At 32.4% G+C, this 22,948-nt stretch overlaps 2 protein-coding genes across 4 annotated transcripts; both read left to right on the forward strand.

Moving 5' to 3' along the window:
- The first annotated feature begins 6,154 nt into the window (after positions 1 to 6,154).
- LOC110819278 (terpene synthase 10-like) lies at positions 6,155 to 10,363 on the forward strand. Of its 3 annotated transcripts, none has more exons than XM_088212676.1 (7): positions 6,155 to 6,519; positions 6,619 to 6,886; positions 6,986 to 7,361; positions 7,486 to 7,704; positions 7,779 to 7,917; positions 8,182 to 8,427; positions 9,996 to 10,363. In XM_088212676.1, the coding sequence occupies exons 1-7, from the start codon at positions 6,274 to 6,276 to the stop codon at positions 10,290 to 10,292; spliced, it is 1,791 nt and encodes a 596-aa protein (XP_088068802.1). In that variant the 5' UTR covers positions 6,155 to 6,273; the 3' UTR covers positions 10,293 to 10,363. The 3 variants fall into 3 exon arrangements, with proteins under 3 accessions (XP_088068802.1, XP_088068803.1, XP_021904100.2); XM_022048408.2 differs by having other exon boundaries at positions 6,158 to 6,519; positions 6,983 to 7,361; XM_088212677.1 differs by lacking the exon at positions 7,486 to 7,704 and having other exon boundaries at positions 6,157 to 6,519; positions 6,983 to 7,361.
- A 6,818-nt stretch (positions 10,364 to 17,181) lies between these two features.
- On the forward strand, positions 17,182 to 22,479 carry LOC110819319 (terpene synthase 10-like). The gene is made up of 7 exons (XM_088212675.1): positions 17,182 to 17,517; positions 17,621 to 17,888; positions 17,984 to 18,362; positions 18,491 to 18,709; positions 18,785 to 18,923; positions 19,180 to 19,425; positions 22,105 to 22,479. The coding sequence occupies exons 1-7, from the start codon at positions 17,221 to 17,223 to the stop codon at positions 22,399 to 22,401; spliced, it is 1,845 nt and encodes a 614-aa protein (XP_088068801.1). The 5' UTR covers positions 17,182 to 17,220; the 3' UTR covers positions 22,402 to 22,479.
- Positions 22,480 to 22,948: the final 469 nt, after the last annotated feature.

Raw genomic sequence — 22,948 nt, forward strand, 5'->3', positions numbered from 1 at the left:
AGCTCTAGGAACTTACGAGCATATTCCGATACCGTCATGTTTCCCTGGACCAGTTGGACAAACTCCATCTCTTTTAGATGTCGAATGTGCTCGGGAAGGTACTCCGCATGAAAGGCTGCTAAGAACTGCTCCCAAGTGACTGGTGTAGGCAGGGTGGTCTGCTTGAGCTCCCACCAACGACCTGCTTCCCCCACTAGCATGTAGGAAGCAAGGGTAACCCTCTGCTCAGGAACCATTCCTAATGTCTTGAAAGCCTTCTCTATCTCCGCCAACCAGTACTGGGCATCTTTGAAAGATGACTCCCCTGCAAATGTGGAAGGGTTCAGTCTCTTGTACCTCTCTACGTAGCCCAGGTCAATCAGGGAAAGAGTTGGGTCCTGTGGAAGAGAGACTCGGTCGGGCTGAGGATAGACTAGGGGACCCTATGGTGGCACCTGCTGATATAATGGGGGCACTAGATTGTACTGTGGCAGTGCCAGGCAGTACTGTGGCTGTAGCACCGGATTATACTGCGACGATGGTGCTGGGGGGTACTGTGGAGGAGCAGGCTCGTGCCGGGGTGGCTCGGGATCCGCTCGCTGTAGCGGTGGCTCAACCTGTGGTAGTGGGGGAGGGTCAGGTAACTCCCTTCTCTCCTCTTGGCCTTGCTGGGCAGCAATGATCCTTTCTAGCATCTCGAATATTCTGTCCACATCTTCCCAAAGAGAATCATCCCGGGCTGCTCGGTTTAGTGGGGGTCTTCCTCTCCTCATCTCTCTACACCTGCATTTCACAAGGAATGGTTGAGTAACGATTAATCGGTTGGTATTTCTCTAAATATTATTGTGTAAAGGACGAGTTCGAGGAACACGGCTATGATACCAACTATAGCAGCCCCAGAAATTAAAAGGAAATGTATATATTTATTCTAAGTGCGGAAGTGAAATAAAATAGTTTGTGATTAACATCCCTTCCACAATAATCAAAACATATTAAAGATATGAAAGAATAAACTAACTGAAGGAAATATTATGAATGAATACTATAAGGAAAACTAATAAATCTTTAGGCTTCTATTCGTCGTCTTCCTGCAGAACGAGTTCGGGAACCAAGTCCTCCCGATCTGAAATAGTTAAATAAGGAATGAGCTACACTAGTGCAGTAAAGATGTCACACTATCTCATTGTCACAGTAATAAAGGTTAGTAGAAAATAAAAATAACCTATAAAGCATAATTCATAACAAATTCATTTATCAATAATAAAACCTTTTACTGTCCACTTACCTCGGTGAGATTCATGAAAACAACTTATGAAAACAATAACATCATAAACATCATAAGATCATGCACACTCTGTAACATAACACATATCATACTTTTGTATTTCAATCATCAGGCAAAAAATTTCCTCTTTTATCAACCTATTAGTATCCATGGAGATCCATAGGGGTCCTCGCTACACGTGAACCATTCACCTTAATTCTAGGATCGTCCCCATACCCCGTCCGGTATGAGCGCCAAAACCATAAACATCAATACCCCGTCCGGTATGAGGGTGAAGCGGGCCGTCCCCATATCCCGTCCGGTATGAGCACCAAAACCATAAACCTCAATACCCCGTCCAGTATGAGGGTGAAGCGGGCCGTCCCCATATCCCGTCCGGTATGAGCGCCACAACATTTAAAGTCTCCATACCCCGTCCGATATGAGAGACCACGTTCCCAGTAGGGTCCCCTATGGACCCGGTCCATCCACCATCTCCCAGGATATCTAGTGAGGCTGTCGAACTTGTCCGTTCATAAATTCACATACCATCCTTATTTTTCTTAGTCTCAATTACCCAATCAACATAAATACATAAAGCAGCAACGCATACCAAACAATGCAACACAACATTGGGTCCATAATAATTCAAACCATAATAGATTAAACAGTTATTCATGCATACGAAATCACAGAATAAACAATCAAATACTATACTGCATTTAGACTGTAAAATACATCAAACTGGAATAAACCGATAAATACATCAGGTTCGGGCCCCATTAGCAATCTTAATTAATTATACATATCTATTTATTCATAAAATATCGTTCAATCATTTATTAGACTTTAATGTCGTGATAGGAAATAAGGTGAGGGATCCTTACTTGTTTCGGAGTCTGAAATCGGGTTCTCACTGCGCCTACGGGCAGTCCCTAGATTCCCTGAATTTTTTTTCTGGAAACTGAAACACACTTCCGGTACCTGCACATGTCCCCAAAAAAACTCCAAATCAGACACAGGGCCTATTCGGCCAATTTTAAAATTCCAGAACGGCGGCTCCTCCGTGCTCCCACGACGGCACCACCACCCGTAGTAACGATCCGCCTCGGTTGCCTGTTTCCGGCCGTTTTCAGCCAGATTCGGCCAAACTTGCATTGTTTCCTGTGATAAAACACCCCTAGGGCCCTCGATGGGCCAAAAAATTACAGAAAACTGAGACTTACTAGCGGCGGAGCTCTCGGGTGCGGCGGCTCCTCCGGCGCGAGTTGCGATTTGGTGTTTTGCTCCGGTCAACCTGTAGAGAAAAGGACGGTGGTCACAGTGGTGTAAAAATTACATCGAACGAAAACCGGAAGGGGCCTCATCGGAGGCAAAAATCGAGGGAACCCGCGGCGGTGCCGCTGGACTTCGACGGTGTTTTCTGACTAATTGGCCGGTGGTTTGGCTCCGATTTGGCCACAGGGAGGTTCAGCATCGAAAAACGAGCCAAAAGGAGAAATTTTACCTTGTTTGGTGGCCAGAAGGTGCTCCAGTGCGGTGGCGGGTGGCGGTGGTCAGTCCCTCCGGTGGCTGGGTTGTCTTCTTCGGTGAGGGTTCTGGCGGCTAGGGTTTGGGGTTGGGTGTGGATGAGATTATTTATAACATTCCCCTTTTAATATGAGTCATCCATCATGATTTAATCTGGGCCGTCCGATCGCGATTAAATTAGAAATAAATCTGGGTCGTCCATTGCGATGCGATCTGGGCCATCCGTGCGTGATCAAATCTGGGCCGTCCGCACGCGTGAGATCTAGGCCGTCCATGCGCGCTTTTGATCTGGGTCGTCCGTGCGCGCGGGAACGGATCTGGGCCGTCTGATCGCGCGCACGTGGATCGCCCACGTGTCTCGGTCCCGCGTGGCTTCCCGCATCAGTGTCCCTGCCACGCAGCGTGTCCTGGTTGGCCGGGGCTGATGACGTGGTTGCTGACGTGGCGTAATTTTTTTAAATTGCGTTTTGATCCTCAGTTTTCGATTTTCTTTTCAAAAACACTCCCAAAATCCAAAATTTCACCCCTTTTTTTCAAAATCAATTTCAATTAAATCCCAAAAATAATTTTATCATATTTTATCATTATTATTATTTTTATTTCTATTAAATTAAATTAAATTAAATTAAAACCTTATAAATTAATTATTAATATAAAATAAAATCAAACAAAATTCTAATGATAATAAAATAAAAAGTTTTGGGTGTTACAAAATGTTTAAGATTTTTAGTATTTTTACACATTACAAGTTTTCTTCTATTTATTATTAATTTCAAGAAATATATAAGTATTATTTTCTTTATGATTCTTGTGATTATATAAAGTAGAGTTTTCATAAATTGTGATCAACTATAGTTTTTAGTATTGCAATATGAATTTTCATGAAGACTGATCTTGGTAAAATCCTTAATGGGATTAAAGTTCATTATTACATATAGCTTTTTCTAGCATAAGTATTAAAGAGAAGACACTTCCAAAAAATAATGTTAATTGATAAAAAATAAAGATGACAAAATTTTTTTTGGCAATATCTCATATAACATGCTTCTTATTCATAAGAACTTTTAAAGATAAACGATGCGCATGGTTGGTACAAGGAAAGGAACAATACCTAAGTAAGTGAGAGAGTATTGATGGAAAAAAGAAAAAAAAAATGATTTGAATCATTGAGAAAAGAATAAATTTCTTTCCGTTTAACATATGTTCTTTAATAGTGGTTTGTTTATCTTTATATCTTGTTACTGAGATGGCCTTCTTAAGAATAATAAAACTATTAAAGAAAAACAATTATAATATTTATCTTTTATATGAAATTTTTAGTCATTGTATGTTGTAGAGAGAAAATTTATGGCTAAGATAAGATATAAATAGAATCTATTGAAAAATAATGGATTTATATATTTAATGAAGATTGGAATATAAAGTTTGAGTTCTTTTTACTTTCTTTACAAAAAAATATTCCTTTGATTTGATACCCTTAAATGAGTTCTTGATTCAATAGGTAGATTATTTGATCTCGAATAATGTCATTTTTTTGTTTAGTTCAAGGTGAATTTTACTCGCTCTCGAATAAAGTTGATTTTGGATAATATATTTTATTTGAAGGGGATTCGTTTGATCTCAAAATAAAATTGTTTCCTTGGCAAAAATAATTTGTTAAAGAGACATTCAAATACTTGTTTTTTTTTTTTCAATTGTTGAATATTTTAGATGTTTTAATGGAGAATCTTGATTTTATAGATAGTGTCTAAATTTTGTTAAAACTATTACAATTGACGTTGGATATTCTTTGACTTCTTGAAGACTTCATTGTAGATTGAAAGAACACCAAGAAAGAGGTCTATTCTTCCTCCAAAAAGAAGAAATCGAAGAAGACACTTGCTCATGCTATCGGGAAGACAACTTTGGGGAGATAAAGGTCTCGAAAAGGAGGAGGTGCCCTCTTGCTTTTGCTTTTGGAAACTTTATGTTGTGTCTTTTACAAGCTTCTCCAAGTTGTTCTTTCAAATATTGATGGATGACCTAGAGGCAGCAGTTGCTAGAGTTTATGTTAAGACACCCTTGAATACATATGGTGTCAGCACGTGTTTATTTCTTTTAAGCCTCGATGATAATTAATTAAAACACGATCATATAAAAAAAAGATTAAATTTATCATTTTTTTCGGCTTAAACTACTAATTTAGTAGAAATTCAGTATATAGTAAAAATTAATTAATTTAGTTAATTTATTAGAGATTAATATGATACAATTAGTAAAATCAATTGATTGATAATACCCTAAAACATTTTATTAATAAATTATTTTTATATATCTAATTATCTATAATTAATTCCCTCAAAATATTATATCATCAATTAATCAATTTTCATTGTTTATTTATTATTAATTTATCGGCTCATTTAATTATATGTCTTTTGGCTTAAATTGTAAAATAATCTCTCTACTATTAAAATTTTTGTGTTAAATCTCTTATACTTTTTTTTATACTGTCCATTGTACTTTCAAAACAAATCTTCTGAATTAACATTGTTAAGATTACGAATATAATAATCATAGTACAATTTTTTTATGAGAATAAATAAACATGCACGGAGTCTGACTTAAACACTTAATCTTTTATTAATCGAAACATATATCCAGTTAATTAATAACATTTTTTAACAGTATCAAATGAAATTGTTTGTCTAGAAAAAGTTTGAAGAACTATTTTATTATTTAAGACTATTTTTTTCTCATGCATGCATGGAACTTATTAGAAATTAAAATTTGAATTAAACGTAGTGTAAAAGTACATAAAGCCTCCTTCGTTGCATTTAGATTGAAATTTAATATATACATAAAATATATAGATATATAATGTAGTATAGATAGAGAAACATATCTAACTAATTGAATTAATAGAAAAGTATGTGTCAAGTTTTTGTCTTTGTTATTAATCTCATATTTCAATAATTTTTTTTTAAAATTATTTACTTTATTTTTTGGACGTAAGCACAACTAAGTACATTTATTTAAGATTTTGTTTAGATGTTGCATGAATATGCAGGACACCTTGCAAGAATGAGAACAATATATATACAGTTTTTTTTTTTTCGTTTAATAAAGTAAATTTTTATTAATTACATAATATATTATATACATACACTAATTATAATATGACTTTTTATAAAGTAAATGAAATTATGTGTGTGTACATTACGATTCAAACACGCAAAGAAAACTTATTTACTTATACCCCTATAAGATTTTCTCAAAATCTCTCTTTTAATGAATGAATATGATGGACACAGTAAAATGCATATATATGAAAGCAAAAAGTAAAATGCATGAAGTTTCATTATTAGTATTATAATTAATTATATATAGTAAGCTCATGTACATTAGGCACAAACAGTTACCAGCTATATATATATATATGTGTGTGTGTGTGTGTGTTTTGGCTTCAATAACCAACCACCAAAGCCTCCAATATTAGTTACGTACAACATTTTCATATTATGGGTTTTCGCTTATTACGTTCTAAATTGCCTGTAACAAAATCACCTTATAAAATACTCTTCGCACCTCCGACTCCATCTTCATTCATTAGTCACCGTATAATTTCTCGTTCATTTCATTCCACCATTACCAATTCCATTGATATTTCCAACCCCCAACCACCAAATTCTTTCAGAAGATCTGCAAACTATCAGCCATGCATTTGGAATTACGATTATATTCAGTCATTGACAAATGATTATAAGGTAATTAACCATACATGTTTAAATATTTAGTTTGTTAATTTTCAATAGATAAATATAGGTACTAAATGTCTTTTTGTGTGTGTGTGTGTGCATGTGTAGGGAGATTCTTATAATGCGCGAGTTCATAAGCTGATTCTAGAAGTCAGCATGATGTTAAAAGAAATGGCAGACGTTGGAGAGAAGTTGGATCTTATTGACTCCATACAGAGACTTGGAATATCCTATCACTTTGATAATGAAATAAGCTCAACTATGAAGTATGTAAGTGACAACTATTACAATAACGGGACATTGATAAGAAAGGATTTATATGGTGCTGCACTTGAATTTCGACTTCTCAGACAATATGGGTGTTATGTTTCGCAAGGTATAAGTATGAAAATTTAATTATTTTATTGATTTATATGTTCATTTTGTTTTAGGTTAATTGATTTTTATATAAAAAGTTAACTGTTAATTGCAGAAGTGTTTAAAAATTTTATGGAGGAATGGAGCTTTAAGTCATGCCAAAGCGAGGACACATGGGGAATGTTAAGCTTGTATGAAGCTTCATATCTATCAGTTCCAGATGAAGCAATTTTATACGAGGTTCAAAATTTCACAACCGAACATCTTAGAAAGTACATGAAAAAGGAGAATAACATTAATGAGTATCTTAGAATGTTAGTGGAACATGCATTAGAGCTTCCTTTGCAATGGAGGATCCAAAGAGTAGAAGCAAGATGGTTTATTGATGCTTATAAGAAAAAATTAAACATGAACTCTATTGTGCTCGAGCTTGCTAAATTAGATTTTAATATTGTACAAGCTACGCACCAAGAGGAACTAAAGCATGGATCAAGGTAAGGACATAATTATTGTTTTTTAAAGGAAAACAACAAGCTAGGCTCATGGTTCCAAAATTTAATTTGCTAGCTATTAAAAGCACATCTAATTGATATTTTTTTGCATTTATCACATATGAAGATGGTGGATGAATATGAACTTCCATAAAAAGTTACACTTTTCAAGAGATAGATTGATGGAGATTTTTTTTTTCACTATCGGTATCATGTATGAGCCTCAGTTTGGTTACTACAGAGAGATAATGACAAAAGTCAGCTCACTTATAACAATACTTGATGACATTTATGACGTATACGGTACTTTGGATGAAATCAAACTCTTCACACAGATCGTGAATAGGTTAGGATTATTACTTTATATTTTTATATTATGTTTTTTCTACGATGGCTAAATTATATCACTTGCTATTGTAGATGGGATATCAATGCAATTGGGCAACTTCCAGATTATATGAAGATATGTTTTGTTGGTTTATATAATACTATCAACGAAATAGTATTCAATAACCTCAAAGAACAAGAAATTAATATTGTTCCACAACTAAAGCAGTTGGTAAGTATCTGAAAATTGAACTGAATTTAATATCTAATTCTCTTTAGCCTTCAATTGGCATAAGGTGGAATAAGTGGTTTTATCCACTCCAAGATATCACATATTTAATTTTTATGCCAAAAAATGAATATATGTTCATGAATCCTAAATTCCTTATCATACCCAAGAAGAAATTTTTTGAATGATTGTTTATACGTAGAAACTTTTATAGATATGTTTCAGTTTGTCTTCTATCTTAGTAGATGTAAAGTTTGAATTTTCTAGTGGGCAGATTATTGTGAATCAGAATCACTGGAAGCAAGGTGGTTCTACGAGCAGTACATACCATCTTTAGAAGAATATCTTGAAAATGCATGGGTGTCTATTTCTGGACCTCTTATACTAATGCATATTCACATTCTCATGAAACCAATTACAAAGGGAGAATCACAATCCATAGTTCACTATCCAAAAATTATTCGTTTGTCATCAATTATTTTTCGGCTCATGGATGATCTGGCAACATCATCGGTAAACAATCTCTCTTACTCTACTCGAAAATTTTTTATTCTTGTTTAGAATTAAAAGATTAGGAAGAGCTCATATTTGAACAAAAATAAGATCTATAAAAATCCTTGTGATTATATTATCGTTTCAAATTATATATAATTTTTACTTTTAATTTGACTTGTTAAGATTATACTTTTAAAGATATTCCATATTAGAACTTATTAATCTTTTTTTTTTTTTTGCTTCTGTAAGTAGAGCATTACAATAAAGATTAGTTGTCAGACACTTTTTGCTTACTTAGTGAAATAAAAGTTGTTACCTAACAATTAATACATAGTCAGGATTAATTAAATTAATTTAGCTAAATGGATGATGGGAATATCAGCGTTCTTAATTTATCTTTTATAACAGCATAAATGTCTTATCAGCTCGAGTACTAATTAGTTTTTTTCTGCTAAGCTCATGTACTAAGTTTTGGTCTATTTCAACCCAATACATTTTAAAATTTTACCTAGTCACCCCAGTACTAACTATTTTTTAGGAGACATCAACTTCCAAATATATGGCTGAGAATGTGTAAAAATCATTAAACATAAGTAATGATGTGTCACATGATGTCTTATTCATATCATATTAAAGATTTGAAAATAGCATTAATACCCTATTAGCCGTTATACGAATTGGTTTCTAGCCTCTTTTAACCCATTCTTTTAAATTTTTACCTAAGCTACCGTTAATATGAATGATAAGGGGTTAGCTTCATGACACTTTTAGAGTTGTCAACTTCTCGATTTGTGGTCAATAATATGTTAAAATCATGGTATGTAAATTACTACATGTCACATTGTCTGTCATCCATGTCAGATTAAAAATTTAATAAGTGCATCTAGATACAGGAGAAGAATCATCTCTTTGCCATCTGTCGCTTCGAGCGTTAATTCATGAAAATCTTAAATCTTAAATTTGAAAGTCATCTTCTAGTCATCTCATTCTTCATTCTCATTGCCATCCTTGAAGTTAAAGATAGAACAAGATTCTTATCATCTCCTTTTTCCTTGCCGACTGTGGTCCTCAAAACCAATAACAAAGTTTATGGAATCTTTATTTATATGTTAAAGAAGTAGCGAAAGAACAAACAGTAAAATGATATAAAGTGATACTAAAATTCATAAAAAATCATAAATATTATGTTTAGTATTTGTCTTTTCTCTGCTTCTTCGTTCTCTAAAAAAAGATTCCACAAGTTTTTTTTGTTTGATGGAACAGGATAGTATATGAATTTAGATTAAAAAAAAAACTAATTACTATAAAAATTAATAGGGTAATTATGAAGTTTTATACAAGAAAAAGAATTTTACTTACAAAATCTTTCTTAAAACACATTAAAAGCATAGGTCCTAAAATGCTTAAAAAATATTAAAAACATCCGTATCAAAATGGAACTAAAAGTATATGTGTTAGTTTCGTGTAACTCTACGTATATTATTATTTATTGAGATATTATTAACCGAAGAAAAAAACATATGTATATGCTATATATATGTATCCACTAATTAATGTTAATATTATTTGTTGAGTTAAATTGTTAGGCTGAGCTAGAAAGGGGAGATGTTTCAAAATCAATTCAGTGTTACATGCATGAAGCTAAAGTCTCGGAAGAAGATGCACGTGAGCACATAAAATATTTGGTAAAAGAAACATGGAAAATGATGAATGAAGAACGATTGACAAATAATCTCATGTCAAAAACTCTTTATGAAAACGCAATGAATGTTGCTCGGATAGCCCAATGCATGTATCTGCATGGAGATGGATTCGGTGTTCCAGATGCAGCAACTAAAGATCATGTATTATCTTTAATTATTCAGCCATTTACTGATGTCTAAAAATTTGTTTCTAATGTAATCATCATTGGCTCTGCTACGATGAGCATGTTATGAAAATTCAAGTTTCCTGACTTGTCTTGGGCACAAAAAATCACCAAAAAAATAGAAAATGAAAGAAGAAAAGTGAACAGGTGTTTAGTATAATTCAATGCAAAGTCTCTATTCATTGACAAGAATTATCAACCATGCTAAGAAAGAATTACAAGAGCACTCGTTGATCTTAATGTGGGTAAAGTTGCACCAGTCCAACAATAAAAAATAAGTAGGTGCTAACCTCTGATCTGAAACAAATAATGATTCAGAGATAAGCAGATAGAGAAGATAAATCTTTAGAGATAAAAGTTGACAATCGATGGGTATGAGATCAGCGCTTGACGGTGTATGATTGCTTCCAAAATGGGTCTTTCATCTCAATATTTCCTTGGAATAATTTCAATCTTTTTATGTGTTTTGACCAACAAAAATTAAGAAATCTTTCTCAAATTTGCATGAAAGTTGCAGTCTGCGAACTTACAAAAGGTTGAAAGTCTACGCTATTAGAAATCTTAAAACAAAGCCTAAAATTTGGTCTGCAGTTTTTCTTTTTCCTTTTTCTATTGTTTTCTTTGGAATGGTGCCAGAAGAAAGCAAGTCCTTTCTCAAAGAAAGAACTTAGTTTTAAAGTAAAAGCAAAAGCAAAAAAGAGACGCAGATGTAGATCATCATGCAGGTGTTTGGCAAACACTGAAACGGAAGACGCTCAGAGGCCAACATGGGTTCTAACTAGAGATTACTAGATTTGATATATCGACACTGATTCGAATTCAATTAAACTGGAACTGTAGAAAATCCCAATTCCCAGTACAGTATTCAAAATCATATCATCACCCCAAACAACAGCCAAATTGATTGAAAAAGAAGATCCAAACAAAAACACAATAGGATTTTTATGTCCACGAATTAAATGAAAGAGAGATCAGGGTAAATAGAAATCACAGCCCACGATCAATTTCTACCTCTAGCACTCTGTTCATGGCCGTTTTCTTTAGCAAAATATGCGATCGAATTTCATCTTGTCTGAGGGTTGCAGAAGTTAAAGGATAAAGATGCAGCCTGGAGATTTCCAGAGCGTTGGGCAGAGGGGGAAAGTAATTAAGAAAAGAGAATGATTGACATGCGGTTGTCCATGATGTTTAGATTATGTCTAAATATAATCTTAATTATAAATTACTATAAATATATTGCTTATCTACGAAATTTTACTAAATAAATTTTTAATTCAACGACTAAATTATTTAATCTCGAATAAAATTATTCTTTTTGTTTAGTTTGAGAGAGTAAACTTTGCTCGCTCTCAGATTTTATATAATATTTTTTATACGAAGAGAATTCAATTAATCTCAAAATAAGATTCTTTCAACATAGAAAATTAAATGGTAATACCTGGACAGCTACTAAAATCACTCAACTATATACTCTTGTTACTTAATTATTATTATCATTATTACTAATATTAATAATTATAATAAATTCACAGTATATTATTATTATTATTATTGTTGTTATTACTTCAAAAAAAAAAAACTAATAATTATATCTTAAAAAAGAAAGAGAGAGAAACAAAGAGAGAAAAAATTCTGAAAAACAAAACCCTTTCCCTTTTGATCCAAAAAACTTCACAGAATTACTGCATCTTTTTTTGTTTGCTTTAATCATTTAAACAAATTTCATAATCCTATAACCTATAGAAACTGTTTTGTTTTCCAATTTCTTAGCAACCAAACAAATCAATACGTGTCTCAGTTAACTTAATGACCCTTTTTAACAGTGTCAAATGAGAGTATTTGTTTAGAAAAGTTTGGAAGTTATGTTTTAGTGTCATTTATTTCTCATTTAATAATTAAATATAATTATTTAATGTCAAATTTTAATCATAAATTACATGTTTGATGTATGTTTAATTAAATTAAATTCACTTATATTTTTATCACAATTATAAATTTAATATTTTTATATGTCAAATAAAGATTTAAAAAGTTTTAAATTGAAATCAAACATGCATTGAATGTAACACCCACCAAAATCTTTTTTTTATTTATTAATAAATATAATTTTCTTTTTATTATTTATTTTATTTTATTTTAATGAAAAAATTGAGTAAAATTGATGTAGGATTAAATTGAAAATAATTTTGAAAAAATGGGTGAAAATTTGGGTTCTGAAAGTATTTTTGAAAGAAAAATCGGAAACCGGGAGGTCAAAACGCAATTTAAAAAAAATTTACCACGTCAGACGCCCAGTCAGCAGCCCCGACCAACCAAGACGCGCCAAGTGGTAGAGGCGCTGACGCGGGAGGCCACACAGAGGGGCCACGTGGGCGATCCACGTGCGTGTGATCTAACGGCTGAAGTCCGTTCTCGCGCGTACGGACGGCCTGGATGCGCTCTCTTCCAAACGCAATCGAACGACCAGATTAAAAGCGATCGGACGGCTCAGAATGAATCGCGATGGATAGTGCAGATTAGATCGCGATGAACGGTCTAGATTCACTCTCTTTTTAATCGCGATCGAACGGTCCAAATCAAATGCGATGGACGGCTCATATCAAAAGCGTACGGGTATAAATAACCCTCATACGCACCAAATCCTAACCCTAGCCGCTAGAACCCCTCGCCGGAGAAGACGACCTAGTCGCTAGGGAGCCGACCGCCGTCACTCGCTGCCGCATCAGAACCCTTTCCGACCGCCAACAAAGGTAAAACTTCCCCTTTTGCATAAAATTCAATTTTAAACTCATCCATGGCTAAATCGGAGTGAAAGAACTTGCCAATTGGCCGAAAAATACTGACGAAACCCGACGCCACCGCCGTGGAGAATTTCACAAACTGCCTCCGATGAAGCCCTTTTCAATTCCTATTTCGCGTAACTTTTCAACTGTTGTGATCACCGTTTTCTTCTATACAAATTGACCAAAACAAAACACCCAACCGCAACGTGAGCCGGAGGAGCTGCTGCACCGGGGGCCCCCTGCTGCCGGTGAGTTTCGATTTTTTATATTTTTTCGGCCCACCGAGGCCTTTTAGTGTGTGTGCTCGCAGGAATCGATGTAAATTCGATCGAATTCGGTCGAAAATGACCGACCCGAGGTGGACTGCCACCATGGGAGGTGGCACCATCGCTGGAGCACGGCGGAGCCGCAGTGCTGGATTTTTGAAATTGGCTGAGTGGGCCCTGGGACTGATTTTGGGTTTATTTGAAACATTTGTAGGTACTATAAGCGCGTTTCAGTTATCAGAGAAAAATTCAGAGAATCTAGGAACCGCCCTTAGGCGCAGTAAACTGTTTAGCTTTTCGACGTCAGATCGAGTAAGAGTCTCATCATATTCCCTATCATAGAATTGAAGTTTAAATAAATAATAATACGGTATTTTGTACAAATTAAATAGATGTGCATAATTAATTACAGATTTCTAATGGAGCCCGAACCGAAAACTATTCTCTATTGATTTATTTTATAGTCTAAAAGTATGATAGTATCTTATTTATCTATTTTATGGTTTAAATGCATGTAGTAGTCTTACCTAACTACTGTTTGATTTGGAATTTGAGACATGATTGCATTACCGGATGCATGTTTATTTATTTATGTGATTATATTTGATTTAATAATAGAGACTAAAGGAAAACAGGAAAGGGGTGTGATCAAATAAACAGATAGAATGACAGCCTTACTAGATATCTTGGGAAATGGTGGACGAACCGAGTAAAAATACATAAAGTACAAAGAGCCTCCTCCATTGCATTTAGATTAAATATATACATATAGTGTAGTATAGATATACAAAACTATATAATGCTTGTTTACAACCATCCATGCGCAAATAATTATATTAATAGAAAAATATGCACCATGTACATATCCATATCACATCATCATGCATGTTAAAAAAAAACTTGTTGTATAATATTTTGCCTTTCTTATTGATTTTTAATCATTTATTTTATCTTTTGACGTAAGCGCAATTTATAGTATATTTATTTAAGATTTTGTTTTGATGTTGCATGAATACGAAAAACATATTCCAAGAATGGCAACCATATATATAATTATTATTATTTTCTTTTTTCAAAATAAAAATTGATATATTTTGTTGATTATATTAATCAAGTAAATATTAATTATAATACAAGTGGTAAAGAGCCAGAACTTAAAATGAAATAAAGTCATAAATTAAATGTGGAAGAGAAATAATAAAGTTAAGAGTTTACATTTCTTATACAATAATTTAAAATACCCAATAAGATTATGAGAATGTCATTTCTAAAAGAACAAACGAAAATTAAAGAAATAAAAAAAAAGACAATATACTGAATATTTTAGAATGACCTTTACTAATTTTTGAAGGGAGTACAGGTGGTGAGCTATTCACAACCCTCTTGTTGATCAGGATATGAGTCTTGGTCTTTTTGATTTGAAATAGTTAATGAAATGGTAAGCTACACTACCCTAGTAAAAATATCACATTATTCACCAACACAGAAACTGAATGTTGGTAAAAATCATAAAAACAACAAATGAAACTCTTGATTTAAGTAAATTTATTTATTATAAAGAAAACCATTTATTACATATATTTACCGTTGTGAGATTTTTAAAATTGATTTATAGAGACAATGACTCAAATAATATTTCAATCTCATATTCAAGTGAGTAAAAACAATAATTTTCTCTTTTTATTTGTCTACTGGTATCCCTGGGGATCCATAGAGATGTCTCACCACCTGTGAATCAATATCCAACATTGTCAACTAACAGGTCATCCTCATAGCCCGTCCGATATGAGTGTCAAAATACTATCCTTCAATACCCCGTCTGGTATGATGGTGAATCGGGTCGCCCCCATTCCCTGTATGGTATGAGCGTCAAAAATATCATTTCTCGATATCCTGTCCGATATGAGGCAACGTTCACGGTAGGATTTTCTATGTACCTGATCTGTCTACCATCTCCCAAAATATCCAGTAAGGCTACCATTCATTAATTCACATTACCAAACAATTTTTCGTTTGCATATTAATTTTCAATTTCACAAATCAACCGTAAATTATGCAAGACAAGCAATATATATATCAAGAAAGTACAACTTAATTGTTTAACCATTTTAATATATCATCATGTATTTAAAACTGTAAATTCAACAATCAGTTGCATAGGATAACAAATAAATGACTAATCAATTCTGGTTCCATTAGTAACCTGTAATTATTCTTAAAAAATTTTAAATTACAAAAATACCATATTATCGATTATTAAGCTTCAATTCTATAACAGAGAATAAGGTGAGGGATTCTTACCCGAATTAGTATTTGAAATACTAAACTTTTTACTACGCCTACTGACGGTCCCTGGATTTTCTAAATTTTTCTGCGGAGATTAAAACACACTTCACATACCTAAAAATACTCCAAAAATCTAAAATCTGTGAAAAAAATCTTTTTTAAAAAATTTCGGGATTCCAGCACGGTGGCATCACTGTGCTCTGGCGACGGCATTACTGCCCGCGACGGCAGTTTGCCTCGGCTTGACCGTTTTCGGTGAGTTTTGACCGATTTTGGATGGTTTTATACTCATCTATGCAAGAAAATACGTTAGGAGATCTCGGTTGGCCGAAAAAAGTCAAAAAACGGAAACCTACTAGTGGCAAAATTTTTCAATACGGTAGCTTCTCTGGCTCACCTTCGCAGCTGGACGTTTTTCTTCAGTCAACCTATAAAAAACATAACGGTGAATACAACAGTGAAAAAATCACATGAAGCAAAAAACAGGAAGAAACTCATTAGAGACAGTTGCGAGTTTTGTTTATGGTGGCACCGCCAGGCTTTGCCCGCAGTTTTCAGCTCACCAACCATTTTTTTGCTCCGATTTGGCCATGGGGGTGCTCTGAATCAAATTCTGAACGGATAGGAGAATTTTTACCTTTTTTGGCTGTCAAATGTGGTTCCGGTACGATGGCGGGCAGCGGTCGGCTCCCTTCTCCGGTAACTAATTCTTCTTCTCCAGCAGGAGGCTAGCAGTTAGGGTTTGGGTTTACTATGATGCGAGATATTTATACCCTTCTCGCGTTAATCTGGATCGTTCATCGCGTTTGATTTCAACTGTCCGATTGCATTTAAAGAGAAAATAAATCTAAACTGTTCATTACAATTTGATCTCAATTGTCCGATCATGTTTAAAGAGAGAATGAATATGAACCGTTCATCGCATTTGAATCCGATTGTCCAATCGCGCCTGATGAGAAAACGGATCCGGACAGTCCACGTGCGCGGGAACGCTTCCAGACCGTCCGATCGCGAGGCACGCAGATAGCCAATGTGGCCTCCCCCGTGGTACCGAGTCAACATGGCTTGTCATGCGACGCGTTTCGGTTCGTCGAAGCTGCTGACTGGGCAGTTCTACGTGGTGCAATTTTTCTTAATTGTGTTCTGACCCCCAGTTTCTGATTTTTCTTTTAAAAATATCATCCGAACCCAAATTTTCATCTCTTTTTTTTCAAAATTGTATTCAATTTCATACTCAACTTATTTTTTTCATAATTACATATTAAATTAAAATTTATTAATTTTAAAAATAAGTTTTTATACTTTTTTATATTAAAATTAATCTCTAACCAAATTTCAAGTCCGAGTGTTACATAATTTTTTAATAAAAATAAATAATTAAAGAAAAAAAAACAAACAAATGATGAACACGTTGCAAGAATTAATGCAAGCAAAAATGCATAAAGTTGCATCATTAGTATTATACTTAATTATATTGAATCATCAGCATATTTTTACCAATATTATAATTTATATATACATATATAATAATAACAAGCTCATATACATTAGGCACAAACAGTTACTAGCTATACACAAACACAACATATATATATATATATATATATGCATGGATGTTGAATTTAATAACCATCTTAGTTACGCACAACATTTTCATATTATGGCTCTTTACCCATTACAGTCTGTATTACCTGTAACACAATCACCTTATAGAATTCACTTTGTACCTCTATCTACATCTTTGTTCATTAGTCAGGGTAAAATTTCTCGTCCAGTTCATTCCACCATTATCAATTCCACTGAAATTTCCAACTCCCAACCACCAAATTCTTTTAGAAGATCTGCAAATTATCAGTCATGCATTTGGAATGACGATTACATTCAGTCATTGAGAAACGATTATAAGGTAATTAACCATATATGTTTAAATATTTAATTTATTAATTTTCAATAGAAAATGTAAGTATTAATTGTCTTTTTTTTTTTTTTTTTTTTTTTTACGTGTGTAGGGAAATTTTCATAATGCGCGAGCTCATAAGCTAATACAAGAAGTTAACATGATGTTAAAGGAAATGGTAGACGTTGGAGAGAAGTTAGATCTTATCGACTCCTTGCAAAGACTTGGAATATCTTATCATTTTGACAATGAAATAAGCACAATTATGAAGTGTGTAAGTAAAAACTGTTATAAAAATGGGACACTGATAAGAAAGGACTTATATAGTGCAGCACTTGAATTTAGACTTCTACGACAACATGGGTATTATGTATCGCAAGGTAAAAGTATGATAAATTAATAGTTTTAATGATTTATATATTTATTTTTTTTCAAGTAAATAATTTTTACATATAAGCTTAATTGTTAATTGTAGAGGTGTTTAAAAATTTTATGGAAGAAGGAAACTTCAAGTCGTGCCTAGGTGAGGACACATGGGGAATGTTAAGCTTGTACGAAGCTTCATACCTACTAATTCAGAATGAAGCAATCTTAGATGAGGCTCAAAATTTCACAATCGAACATCTTAAAAAATATATAAAAAAAGAGAATGAAATTAATGAATATCTTAAAATGCTAGTGGAACATGCGCTGGAGCTTCCTTTACATTGGAGAATGCAAAGAGTTGAAGCTAGATGGTTCATTGATGCTTATAAGAAGAAATTGAACATGAACTCGATTGTACTCGAGCTTGCTAAATTAGATTTTAACATAGTGCAGGCTACGTACCAAGAAGAACTAAAGCATGGATCAAGGTGAGAATATAATTATTGTTTTTCAAAGGAAAACAACAATCTAACTTCATGATCCGAGAACTTATTTTGCTATCTATTAAAACACATCTAACTTTTTTTTTTGTTTTTTGCATTTATCATACTGAAAGATGGTGGACAAATATGAACTTCCACAAAAAATTACACTTTGCAAGGGATAGATTGATGGAGAATTTTCTTTGGACTGTTGGTATTATGTATGAGGCTCAAATTGGATACTACAGACAGATAACAACAAAGATTATCTCATTGATAACAATAGCTGATGATATGTATGACGTATACGGTACTTTAGATGAACTCAAACTCTTCACAAAAGTCATAAAAAGGTTAGGATTATTACCTTGTATTTTTATATTATATTTTTTTGTTCTATAGTTAAATTATTTGACTTGCTATTGTAGATGGGATATCAATGCAATTGGACAACTTTCGGAGTATACGAAGATATTTTTTGTGGCTTTATATAATATCATCAACGAAATAGCATTTAATGTCCTCAAAGAACAAGAAATTAATATTGTTCCACAATTAAAGCAATTGGTAAGTACCTGCAATTTGTATTTTTATATTTAATTTAATTGGCATGAAGAAGAATAAATGATTTTCTCGGCCAGAAAATATTAAATATTTAATTTCTCTGCAAATAAATTAATTGATGCTCAAAATAGTAATGAACCCTAAATTTCTTATCGTACTCAAGAAAATTTTTTGATATTTTTTTTAATACATAGAAACTTTTATAGATATGTTTCAGTTTGTCTTCTATCTTAGTAGATGCAAAGTTTGAATTTTCTAGTGGGCAGATTTCTGTGAATCAGAATTACTGGAAGCAAGATGGTACCACGAGCAGTACATACCATCTTTAGAAGAATATCTTGAAAATGCATGGGTGTCTATTTCTGGACCTGTTGTACTAATGCATATTCACATTCTCATGGAAGCAATTGCAAAGGGAGAATCACAATCCATAGTTCGCTATCCAAAAATTATTCGTTTGTCATCGATTATTTTTCGGCTTGTGGATGATCTGGCAACATCATCGGTAAACAATCCCTCTTACTCTACTTGAAAAAAAAATTTATTCTTGTTTAGAATTAAAAGATTAAGAAGAGCTCGTATTTGGAAAAAAAAAATCTATAAAAATTCTTGCAATTATATTATCATTTCAAACTATATATAATTTCCATATTTAATTTCATTTATCAAGACTATACTTTAAAATATTCCGTATTAAAATTTATTAGCTGTTTTTTTTTAATAGTAAAGCATTACAGTAAAAATTGATTGTCACACACTTTTTAGCATACCGAAATAAAAATTATTACCCGAAAGATTAATATACTTTCAGAATTGATTAAATTAATTTAGCTAAATGGATGGTAGGAATATTATCGTTCTTAGTGCATCTTATATACCATCATAAATATTTTATCAACTTCAGTACTAGTTGGTTTTTTCTATCTAAACCCTTATACTAATTTTTAGTTTACTTGACCTTATCGAATTTCAGTAATAACTATTGTTTATGAGTTATTAACTTTTAAATATGTAGCTGATAATATATTAAAATCATTACACGTTAGTAATGACATATTACATGACGTCTCATTAACATTACAATAAAGACTTAAAATTAACACAAATACCCTTTCAACTCTTGTATTAATTGGCTCTTTCTATCTAAGTCATTGTACTAAATTTTTAGTCTATTTTAATCCTATACTTCTAAATTTTGAGTGTATCCACCCTCAACACTAATAATAAAGTATTAATTTCTGGGCATGTTTAAAGTTATGAACTTTTGGATACGTGACTAATGATGCATCAAAATCATGATATAAAAGTAATAAGTTACATGGTCTATCATCTATGTCATATTAAAAAACTTTAAAAGTCCATCTATACTCAAGAATCATCTTCTTGCCATCTATCCCTTCTTGCCCTAATTTCTGTAAACCTCGAATCCCGTATTTAAATGTCATATTCTCTTCATTTCCTTCTTTATTCTCATCATCAACCCTGAAATCAAAGAGGGAACAACATGGTCTCTTTGTCATCTCTTGCTTCATTACTAATCATGGTCCTCGAAATGAACAAAGAAGTTTGTGAAATCTTCACTTAGAGATTGAATAAGTAGAGAAAAGACAAATAATAAAATATGAAGTGATACTAAAAATTCATATAAGTTATAAATACTATTTTGATATTTGTGTTTTATTTACTTCTCGTTCTCTGAGTAAAGATTCTATGAACTTCTTTGTTTACTTTATGGACCATAATCAACAAGGAAAAAAGAGATGATGAGGAGATCTTATTGTTCCCTCTCTACTTTTGAGAACGAATGATGGGAATGAAGAAGAATGAGATGATAAAAAGAGACTTCAAATTTTGAATTTGGGAGTGTACAAAAATTAAGACACAAGAGGATAGATGGCAAAAAGATGATTTTAAGATACCCAAATGGAGATTTTAAATTTTTAATCTTATGTAAATGACAGGCCATGTGGCACGTCATCACTTACATATTATGAGTTTGACACAATCATCAGCAACATAATTAAAAGTTAATAACACTAAATGTATCCAAAAGTCGATACCTTATCAATAGTGCTAATGGTGGATTTGGTAAAAATTTGAAAGTATAAAATTAAAATAGATAAAAAAAAATTAGTACAAGAGCTTAAATTAAAAAAAAAATAACTACTATAGGAGTTCACATGATATTTCTTCTAAATTTTACATTTTTAATTTGACACAGATAACACATCATTATTTATATATCGTGATTTTGATATGACATTAGATACGATTTTAAAAATTAATAGCTCTAAACATATTCAAAAGTTAATACTTTATCATCATCGTTGATGATGAATTTGGTAAATATTTGAAAGTATAGTATTAAACTAAACTAAAAATTAGTACATGGGCTTAAATAGAAGAAACCAATTAATATAAGGGTTGATAGGGTAGATATACTAATTTTTAATTTTTAATCTAACATGGATGACATATCATTACTTAAGCATCTTGATTCTGATATGTTATTAGACACATGTTCAGAAGTTAATGGTCCTAAATATGTCAATAAGTTAATACTTTATTATTACTGCTAATAGTCAATTTGGTAAAAATTTAAAAGTATATAATTAAAATAAATCAAAAATTAGTTTAGAGGCTTATATAGAAAAAATAATAATAATTAATAAGGTTTAATAAAGTATTTTTGTTAATTTTTAAATTTTAATATGATGTGGATGTCATATGACACATTATTATTTATATAGTATAATTTTGATATATTATCAGCTACATATTCAAAAGTTAACAGTTTCTATACGACAGTTAGTGATTAGATAATTTCAGTAGAAGTTTGAAAATACAAAATTAAAATATATCAAAAATTAGTACATGACTTTAGATTTAAAAAAAATCTACTAGTATAGAAGCTGATAGGTTGTTTATGCTCTTTAATACTAGAAAAAAAATAAAACTACTTACAACATCTTACATAGGACATATTAAAAGCATAGTTTCATATACATGCTAGTTTCATATATTCTTACATATTTTAATGTTATGTAGTCAATTAATCTAAAAAGAAAACGTATATATACTATATACATACACACTAAAAACGTGTGTATATATATATATGTATATGCGCTATGTTCATATCCACTTATTCATTTTAATATCACTTGTTGAGTTGAGTTTTTAGGCTGAGCTAAAAAGGGGAGATGTTTCAAAATCAATTCAATGCTATATGCATGAAGCTAAAGTCTCGGAAGAAGATGCACGTGAACACATAAAATACTTGATAAAAGAAACATGGAAGATGATGAATGAAGAACGAATAACAAACAAGCTCATGTCGAAGAATCTTTTTGAAATTTCAATGAATATTGCTCGGATGGCGCAATGCATTTATCTGCATGGAGATGGATTTGGTGTTTCAGATGGGGAAACTAAAGATCATGTATTATCTTTAATTGTTCAACCTGTTCCTGATGTCTAGATGTTTACTTTTAATGTAATGTTTGGCTCACTTACAATGAGCATATTATGAAAATTTCTGAGTTTCCCGACTTGTCAATCATGCTAAGTAAGAACTACAACAGCACTCAGTTGATCTTAACGTGTTGATAATAAATTAGTTACCTTATCAATTCAATGATGTGGTAGAGTTGCACTGCTCCAACAGTAGAAAGTGTTGTCAATCATACTTCTGAATTTCATAATTTAACCACTTGAAACAAATATTATCTCGGAAGTAAATAGATAGAGAAGAAAAGTCTTTAAAGAGAAGGTTGGTAAATCAACCGGCATGAGATCAGTGGTTGGTGGTTTATGATTGCTTCCAAAATGGGTTTTCATTTCCATATTTTGTTAGAATAATTTCGATCTTTTTATTTTTTTTCTCTTTCTTGAGCATGTGTTTTGACTAATAAAAATTAAAGTACTCATTCTCAAATTTGCATGAAAAGTAGAGTCTTAGAACTTTAAAAGTTGAAAGTCTACGTTATTAAAAATCGTATTACAAAACCTACTATTTGGTCGACAAT

Source organism: Carica papaya, chromosome 2, assembly GCF_054855325.1.
Source record: "Carica papaya isolate Zhongbai chromosome 2, ASM5485532v1, whole genome shotgun sequence".
Lineage (NCBI taxonomy): Eukaryota > Viridiplantae > Streptophyta > Magnoliopsida > Brassicales > Caricaceae > Carica > Carica papaya.

What these genes read in the sequence shown, in the direction of transcription:
- LOC110819278 (XM_022048408.2), top strand. Translation starts at nt 6,274, where the DNA reads ATGGGTTTTCGCTTATTACGTTCTAAATTGCCTGTAACAAAATCACCT. An exon ending in CATTGACAAATGATTATAAG is followed by an intron (nt 6,520 to 6,618) that starts GTAATTAACCAT and finishes GTGCATGTGTAG; the next exon opens with GGAGATTCTTATAATGCGCG. An exon ending in TTCCACAACTAAAGCAGTTG is followed by an intron (nt 7,918 to 8,181) that starts GTAAGTATCTGA and finishes TGAATTTTCTAG; the next exon opens with TGGGCAGATTATTGTGAATC.
- LOC110819319 (XM_088212675.1), top strand. Translation starts at nt 17,221, where the DNA reads ATGGATGTTGAATTTAATAACCATCTTAGTTACGCACAACATTTTCAT. An exon ending in CATTGAGAAACGATTATAAG is followed by an intron (nt 17,518 to 17,620) that starts GTAATTAACCAT and finishes TTACGTGTGTAG; the next exon opens with GGAAATTTTCATAATGCGCG. An exon ending in TGGGTATTATGTATCGCAAG is followed by an intron (nt 17,889 to 17,983) that starts GTAAAAGTATGA and finishes TGTTAATTGTAG; the next exon opens with AGGTGTTTAAAAATTTTATG.